This window comes from Trachymyrmex cornetzi, unplaced genomic scaffold, assembly GCF_001594075.2.
Source record: "Trachymyrmex cornetzi isolate Tcor2-1 unplaced genomic scaffold, Tcor1.1 scaffold745, whole genome shotgun sequence".
NCBI lineage: Eukaryota > Metazoa > Arthropoda > Insecta > Hymenoptera > Formicidae > Trachymyrmex > Trachymyrmex cornetzi.
The window spans coordinates 297,722-307,403 of NW_017300076.1; the positions used below are offsets into that span (position 1 = coordinate 297,722).

At 30.6% G+C, this 9,682-nt stretch overlaps 1 protein-coding gene across 6 annotated transcripts in view; it reads right to left on the minus strand.

Annotated features, from left to right (window-relative positions):
- Positions 1-5,308: 5,308 nt before the first annotated feature.
- The window catches only part of LOC108767997 (transcription factor E2F3), a 14,935-nt gene continuing 10,561 nt past the window's right edge, over positions 5,309-9,682 (minus strand). For all 6 annotated transcript variants that reach the window (XM_018518174.1, XM_018518178.1, XM_018518179.1 and 3 more), the window contains exons 7-8: positions 9,174-9,525; positions 5,309-6,965 (exon numbers count right to left, since the gene is read on the minus strand). In XM_018518174.1, coding sequence (XP_018373676.1) covers positions 6,841-6,965; positions 9,174-9,525 — 477 coding nt within the window. In that variant the 3' untranslated portion in view covers positions 5,309-6,840. The remainder of the gene's footprint in view (positions 6,966-9,173; positions 9,526-9,682) is intronic.

Sequence of the window (9,682 nt, forward strand, 5' to 3'; positions counted from 1 at the left end):
TTTTATGTCTAAACATTTAATTAAAAATATTAAATGCTAAATGTGTTTGTTTAATTTTTTCGAAAACGCATACCTATTCATTGTATTCGGCTTCCAATTATAGAAAAAATTATCGGTTGCGAAAGTATTAAGATAAGAATAAAAATAAAGGAGGTTTTTCCTTTAACATCAGCATAGAGAAACGTGAAGTAGTAGCCTGTGATGAAATTGTATTTTAATTGTCGACTTTGTATCTTTCTCATCTTTTATCGGTTTTATTATGTAAGATATTTATAATTTGCTATACACGCAACAGGACTATAAAAACTTTATTTTTTGGACATATATATATATATATATATATATTATATATAGGTATAGATTTGAAATGATTTATAAAAAGATATAAACGTTTCAATGTATATGAATATTCTTCTTTAACAAAATTATAATTTAAGGAATTTGGCTTCTCTATTAGCGTCAACGCAGAAATTGATAAAATATCACAGCAATTGTTTGATATAACTCAAAAGAAAAATATATTTCCGAAAGCAACATATAATTAGGACCAGCGGAAATCAAGTTGAGAGAATCAATGTACAGAATTTTAATCAGCTAGTTTAAAGAATTAAAATAAAGATGCAATATACATTTAGCTTGCGCAAATGCGAGAGAGCAACATTGTTATTAATAAATACAATATAAAATCGGGCGGCTTTATAATTTTAGATCAGAATTATTTGATATATTGCGATAGGAGAGAAAGGAACGCGTGAATATAATGCGACGAGTGTAACAATATGAGGCACGAACGACAACGGTATAATTACGTGACGCGATAGCCGTAGACTATATCGCTCGCATTAATTAGATAATATAATCGCAACATTCCATTGAAGCCGGGACTGCCAACCGTTTAATAAATACTGACCTGGCAGTGGGCGGTGCTGCGAGGAAAGCCGATAATACATGTAGATAATTAATTAATGTCTTTTTATTCATACTTGGAATAAAGATAAAACCGATTAAAACTTAAATCATTTATTTTATATCATGTCTAAAAACACCGTGTCGGAACGTTCCTTTTAATAAATCGAGAATTGTCACGTCTTGGAACAATACACGAAAAAACGTGTATTATTTAATCGAATATACAACTTGCACCGTCTAAATATACAAAGACATTTTTAGAAAGTAAAATTGATTTATTTGAACACATATATATGATATTCGGAGAAAAAATCCGCAAGCTTAATTTTTAATTTTGTTTTAAGTTAATCCTATTGCGGTGGAAAGAAAGCTTTTATTCATTAAAACTATAGAACTTTATTGAATATTTTAAATACATTTTTATGCTGTTTTTATACACGAAAGAAATTCACACGGAATAGAATTAGCGTGAAAAAAATTTTAATGTACAATTACTAAATGTTCTTTGAACGAAATAGACACATATTTTTCTTAATTGGCATGCAGCTGTTGAAAGAGCACAACGAAAACAAGTTCAAAAAAACTTAAATATATGTCATTCATAATTAATCGTATCATAAATCAAGTAATCATTAATTAATCGTAAAAAAATTTCTGATGAGCGCTGGATGGCAGTCCGGGCACACATCTTTGCTGTGCCAACGCAACGCGCATCTCTTTTATGTATATAATATTGTAATTCTAATTAATCCTTTAGATAAAATAGCTAAAAGCGTGCTACGTTAAGCGAAGGTAACATATAACATTCATCTTCATCGCTGATTAAAGTAATATTTATTTATCATCAATTAAAAAGAATGTTTCGGATAAACGTTATTCAGTTTCAAGGAAGCATATACATATTACATAGATACTCTTTATTTGTAAACAATTTTGATTGATATATTCCAAGAACACACAATATTATTTATTTTTAAATCAATTTCATTCATTAAAAAAGTCATGTAAAAAAGGAATCTAAAATCTGCATAATAACTATTTCGATATTTTCAATAAATGTAAGCATTTCTAGAGAATTATACTCGTGTAATAGGTAATTTAACATCTTTCTCTCTTTTTATAATTTTTTTTATTTTCAACGTTAAATATCTTGTTATTGTCATTTCTAATTTTTCTTTTTCTAACAATTTCTCTTATATTACCGAACTACATTACTTGAATTAAAAAACCTCGTTTTAATCGCGATTTTTTAAATATTTCGTAACTTATATTTCAATATATTTAAAGCGTTTCTTTATTTCTGTCGTAAAGATATATATTCCATAAATTCAAATGTTACAATAAACAATTGTCTAACTTAAAATATATGATAGTTTTGAAGTATTTTCCAGTTTTCTCTTTATTAATAAGCAAATAACAATGATTTTGAATATGATGATATTAGGCACAAAATAATATTCTCAAGAAAATTGTGTTATCTCTCTCCCAAGAAACTATTTTTCTCCTAAATACCTTTTCTAATTAAATAATTTTTATCTGAAATATTAATTGATGATATGTAAAAATATGTATCTGTGAGAACATCCCGAAGTTGAGGCACATAAGCGAGTCAATGGATAATTTTATGGCCGATTGAAAAATTTTGTAGATATAATTCCTCTTTGCACACATCTTCACATACGTCTTTCTAAAGCTAATAACGCGTTAATATAATTGTATGTAATTTCTATATAAATTGTCATGATTACAACACGGCACAACCATACAACGTATAGTATATCAAGTTTGTCACTGTACGCAGAATAATGACACATTTAACATTGTACCTACCCCAAATTGCGTACGTAGTATGCAAATTAATAACATAATTTGCGTACTACGCATACCTAATACGCTAGTATACTTTGTACAATAATACTCGTCTTTTAGGAGAACGATTATGATTAAAGAGAGCTTCGTTTCAACGTACCGAATGTCAACGTTATTTTAATGATTACTCTGATATTTCACGGACGGGATTATTTTTATTATTTTCCATTCTACAGTAAGTCTATTCGATCTTCCCTTCCCGTTTCCTTCCTTTTTTTACGAATTTGTATTTTTTAATGCGCCGACCCCTCCTCCCCTACCAGCGAACCGGAGTTATCGACAGCTCCATTTATTGTAAGTTTCGAAAGACTTGTACAATATGAATAATCAATAATAAATCAGTAATAGAAGCTTCGTGGTCCAAAATCAAAATAAATTGAAGTTGAAAATTATTTAGCTGTACCGAGTACGAATTATTGATGTAATAAATTGAAATTTCAGCTTTAAAGATAAGATTTTGTCAAAGGTGAAACTCAAGAATAAAGACGAACTAATCCTACAAACAGTTATAAAAATATTTAAAACTTCGATTCTATATTTTTAATTCTATACATATAACATATTTTGAATTACTAAATCTTTTCTAATTTGGCAAACGCTAAATTAACTAAGGGAAGGTAATATCATCATCCTATGGGTCTTTGAATACAAAGTAACGAGGAGGCAGACAAACTGGCCAAGGCAGGGATGATGGGGAAATCCATCTGACCATATTGTTATTCCTTTCACCAAAGATGAGAAAGTTAAGAAATATTTGGAGAAAGAATATCTGGCTAGATGGAAGATTTGTGACGGAGATGAAATCGGGTACAAAAGTTGGACACGATGTTATATCCGCGTGGATTAAATTAGCCAACAGGAATTGTGCGAATGGGATAATAATGCACGTTTCTGTACGATGTTACATAAGATTATATTTTGCAACTTTCTTCTCTGCGGTGTTCTTTTAGCGGGTCAGACCCATTAAAACGTGACAAAATGTTCATTCGTCATGATGCAGCATTCGATTCTTCTTTTGTTTTCCTTTTTAGCTTCCCAATTTGTTTCTTCTCTTTACGATGATCAATCAGTGTTTAATCGTGTTTGCCATCAATTTCAGACAGTCTCTCAAATATACCGATCGAAAGAAGCGCGTATACGTAAACGTTGTCGCAAAATCTACACTACTCACGATGGCGAACTAATAATCTTTCTTTCACACACTCATGCATTCTCTCTCTCTCTCTCTCTCTCTCTCTCTCTCTCTCTCTCTCTCTCTCATTTTGAAATACAACGCATATATACTCTTTTCATATTCATCCTCTCATCTTCTCGTAGCCATATAAAAAAAGCGCTCGGCTAGTGTAAATGGAAAATGAAAACAGGATTAATACAATTCCTCCCGGCTATCGCGAGTAGGAGCGCGGCGAATATTGTGCAAAGTAATACAATTGCGATGTTGATTAAAAGTCATATCAAGGAATCTTCTCTTCATGTTCATTTATGATTATTTTCAGTCTGTAATAATATACATATAATATATCAACTTTGAGATATTTTCAAAAAATGTTAAATCTCTCCCTCCGTGTATATATATCATAAATTAAAAAAAATAGTCTAGTGGAAATCATCGAACCATAGATCATAAAGAAACGTAAAATAAATTAATTATTCGTTATAATTAATATTTTTTAAATCGTGTTTAATATGTTTTTAATGCAACAGGCAATTTCTGCACAACATCCCTTCGCTATAAATGTAAAATACACACTACATGTACACATACATGTACACGTATATATGTGTATATATACGTACGTATATAATGAATGAAATTATAAACTAACATTTTGTTTAATGTGTTTCAATAATTAATAATATTAATAACATTAAAAGTAACTAATCCGTTTTTATGATAATTATTTTTATGATAATTACATATAACGAAATGTTCGCAGCGTCTATTTATTTGTTATATTTCTTACACACACACACACACACACACACACACACATACGTGTGTGTTGTGTATGTGTGTGTGCATATATGAGAGGTGTATGTAATGTATACATACATACACACATTTATGATGCGAGCTTACACTTGTATAATTGTTTTGTAAAGTATTTACAATTGCAGAAGGGTATGATTATTTTGTAGGCACTATGGCTTTGGACGTACACTAAGTTGTACGTTAGGGTACATCCTTGAGGGACTTCCAGACAATTTTTCCAGTGTATCCTTGAGATCTCGAGGAACAAGAAGAGATATCTCTACACGAATCTCGCTCAATAAAACAATTCCAGCACCACGTTACTCGACAGTATTCAAGTGTTCACCGGCAAGAAACTATCTTTAAAAAAAAAATCCCGTTATCAAGTTCAGAACAGTACTACGCCTTAAATCTTAGGCGTCGTCTACAATACACGGAGTAAGCAGTAAGAGTAAGAAATTGACCAATCACAGTCGATTATTCTTCTCACATTCGACTGTGATTGGTCAATTTCTTACTCTTACTTCTTACTCCGTGTAGACGGGCCTTTACGATCTTAGACAATATGTTCGTTGCGAATTGGAATTAAATACGCATTTAAATATGAGACAATATAGTCTAAGATCTTTCACTCATTTTTTCACCACTGTACATGTGTACGTTTTGACTTTATTTACGTTCATCTTCGTGACATTCAATAAAAAGTTGATCAGAGCGTGTGACTCCTATAATCGATTAATAATATAATTATTGTTATAAAACGATTACTATTTATCGCGTTTAATTTCCCTTCCACTGAATAACGAGGAATAAAATAATATATTCAAAACGGAAAACGTTTATTTATCTTGATTTGCCATTCGACCGGTTAAAGTTACAAAAGCACGCGAAATAAGACTATCATATTGTCGAACGATTTATTAACAAGGCAACATGTATCCGTTAAAAAAAAAACATACATCGTCCGAAGGAAGGACGACGGACTCTAGTCGCATATAATTAAAAAAAAAAATCATCCGAGTCTCAATAATACGCACACAGTCATTTTTCGCGCGCACGAAGTAATCCTCGCAATCTCGTCTTTCTTCTCTTCCTTTCTTCATTAAACAAGACTTTATATCAGACAGAATTCGATGATTTTAACCGTCTCATTCATTTTACAATTGGACAACTACGAAAAGCAATTAGATCGTTGTCCGACACGAGTACAGTCTGTCCTCTCTCTGAATTCCCAAATACATTCTCTCTCCTATCTCTTAGCACAATTTACAATATTATTACAGATTGCACGAAAAAGCGCCTTCGCTTTTCAACTTTTCTCTTCTTTCTTTCTCTCTCTTATACACATACGCATGCACACACACGACACACACATACACACACACGTTTACACACACTCTTCCTCTTTCATCTCTCTTCTGTCTCTTTGTCTAATATCTTTGCAATCCATTCCGCAAACGTGATCAACGCAAACCATTTCAAGCCGGAAGCACACATTAACAATATTGTGATATGTTTATCCTGTGCCTCGGCGGTTCGGCTCTTTCACACTGAGAGTTTATGGTCCGCAATAAGAAATTAAAATCGTATAACCACGAAATATTCCAGAATGAAACATGAGTACAAAAAAAAACGTAAAATATTAAAATGTTCTGGTGCAGACAGATAAATAATATATTCCTTTATAGTTTTTATGTAGAGCATACAGTAATAAACGACGTAAAAAATCCTGTTACCGAAAAATATAATGCATTCCATGTGATATATCTTTGATTTCAACAGGATGCAATTTATGAAATTGCATACCTCGACTATTTTGTTGCTATTCTTTTAAGCCTTCTTGTACTTTTGGTACAAAAAATACGAAAGTAAATTCCAGATATAAAATGGTGTGCTTAAAGAAACAATAAATAAATAAAAATGTCTTTGTACGTTTGCAATTTTTCGCGAAGATCGACGCGCGGAACGAAACTGCCAACTATCATCACTATGTAACGCGAAGGCGCATTGTAAAACTGACGAAGCAGTTCCATCTGTTTGAGTAACAACCCAAAAAGACACGAACGCCCGTGCAATAAGCGATGATATTCCTAGAATTTAAAATCGAAGAGATCCGAAAGACCTTCCTCGGTGCCTAACGAGAACGAGTAGTCGTTTTCGGAGAGAGGTGGTTCCAAAGTCAGTAGTTGTTCTCCAAAATCGAGAATACTCAGATCTGCAACAAAAGTTAAAGGAATGACGAACTTGCTATATAAAATCCAGCATTATTTACATTAGATCGTTTGCAAACAATTATTTAAGAGAATAATTCTGAAAGCTTTTAATATATGTATGTATAAAAAGATTCAATATATTTAAATATGACATTCCTTTATAATTTTTAAATAAATCACGTATCAGAAAAAGACGAGTTCTTAATTACATTATTAAGAACTATATGTCAGTAATGTAGAATATATAATTTACTTATATATATAGTTTTCTTGTGATGCACCATATAAGTACTTTATTTTATTTAAAAAGTTTGCTATATATCAGTTACAAAGCGGTTAGAGAGTACAATTACTGCATATTGTTAATTTCAACAATGTTTTTAATAGATTGTTTAATTATCTAAGAAAATTGGTATTTGTGGAATCAAAATAAAGTAGTGCTGCAAAATTCGGGTCGATCATATTGATTTCCAAATTACATATATGTTTCCCTTGAAGAATTTTCGGAGAGTTATAATGAAAAGATTTTTTTTTATGAAAAGCGCATCTTGCATCCATGTGGTCATATTAATGTAGCAACATCATACAAAACATAATAGAAGCCAATATAGTTAATATAGATGAACGTACCTTTGCACGACACGAGCTTTGCTGTTTGGAACCGTTACCTAACTAGAACTCTGCCTGTGATGTGATTTTGATAATTTTAACACACAAGTCACAGCCAGAGCTCCATCAGGGTACGGCCATCATCCATTGGTGAAAAGGCAGTGAAATATTTAAAAGAAAGGTAATGTGCTATTAAGTTATATGGAAATATTCAACCTCTACCTTTCTTTTGAATAATATTTGTGTCCACAAGTGATTATTAAATCGTAATACATGCAACACGTTCTTTTCAAATAAGGATGTAATATAACAATTTTGCAAGACAATTATTTCATACACATAATACCTATTTTGCAAAAACTTTCGATGTGAAAAGAACGCTTAAGTCGGAATTTGTTTTAGTAATACAGAGACAAAAAAAGATAAAAATATTTTATTTAAAAAAAGATACAACTATGTATATACAAGGCATAAAGCATTAAACTAAATGAAGCGTTAGAAACTTTGCAGAAGTAAAATACAAGTAAGAATTGAAAAAGAAACGTACAGATACGCAACAATATACAGCAATGTGTATTTGTTAAAATATCAACAGAAATATTGGATTATAAATACGAAAACGAGAAATAAGGACTTTTTTCTCATGTTATACTATATTGAAATAAAGTATTGAAAACTTTTTTCTCTGTTATTCTGCATTAATAAACGCATGTATTTTAATAATTTATATCTCAAATTTCTTGTGAAAACAATATATGTAATAAAAAGCTATTTATTAATCGAGAAATTGAGAAATCTTTAACATATTCTATCAATCTGTCAAAAATGCAAAGAACAACATATTAAAAAATTTATTTATTTTAACGTATAGTGCAAAGAGAATTTCTCGCTCAATTTATGACACCATAATTCAATATAATTGCGTAAGAAAATAGAATGTCAGTTATGAATTCTATGTGCATCGCATAAATATTGATATTTCTGTCGAAAACTGATATTTAATATTAGAAATATGAATATATTTGAAATAAAAAGGAATAAAATATTACATATTTACAAAGTAACACATTGGATTTTGCAACAAAATATATTGATATATTCATTAACAGAATTATATGAAAAATTTTTTTTTTATTTTCTATTTCTATAATTTCATTTTTATTTGTTTTATTACATATTTAAATTTCTTATAATATATTTAAACTGATATAACGTATTTAAATATGCATTTCAATTTATAATTTAATAATATTATCAATGTTACATGATCTATATGAAGATATATTTCGGATTTTTAAAATATAAATGATATATAGAAAAAACATAATTTATAAAATTAAAAAGGAGACAAATAATTTCCTCGTGTGAATAAAATCAATACTAAATAGAAATTGTTTTACAAGATTATAGGCAAAGATAAACAAAGGATATTAATGATTCACTGAAAACAGCTCAAAAAATAAATATTTTTCCCTACTTATTTTCCTTCACAATTTCAGAATTTTTATTATTTTTAAATCGGCCATTAATATAAAATATGAAAGCTTTGTCAAGAAAGAAAGAAAGCAAACTAAACAAGCATTATTTCCCTCTAATCTTACCTGAGCTGATTTGGTCCTCTGTTTGGAGTTGGAATTTGCCACCGCCCATTGGTCCATAATCATCGGATTCGCATAAGAACGCGTCCTTCATGCTTGTTACACTGGTAACTGCAGTCACGGGAGTACTCAGACGAGTATTTATGAAACTCTCATCGGAAGGTACTGGCTCGATTCGCATGTCGCTTTCTCGATTAGCCAACAATTCAGGAGGCAAACAAGGTATATCGGATTCTTTTGATTGAGGCACAGATTGCGTTGTCGCATACCCAGAATAGGATGTTTTGACTGTGGAATCCTCAGGACACAGAAACACATCTATCTCGCCGTGTTCCGATCTCATATGCATTTGAAGCTAAAAACATTAATACAAGTGGAATATAAAATGCATAGTAAATAAATATATATATGGGGCATTCTTTCTCAAATCAGCCACCCCCCTGCGCATTTTATTTTTAAAGATAAAATTTTTTTCGAAGCGTCAAAATTTCCGCCTAAACCTCAATTTTTTG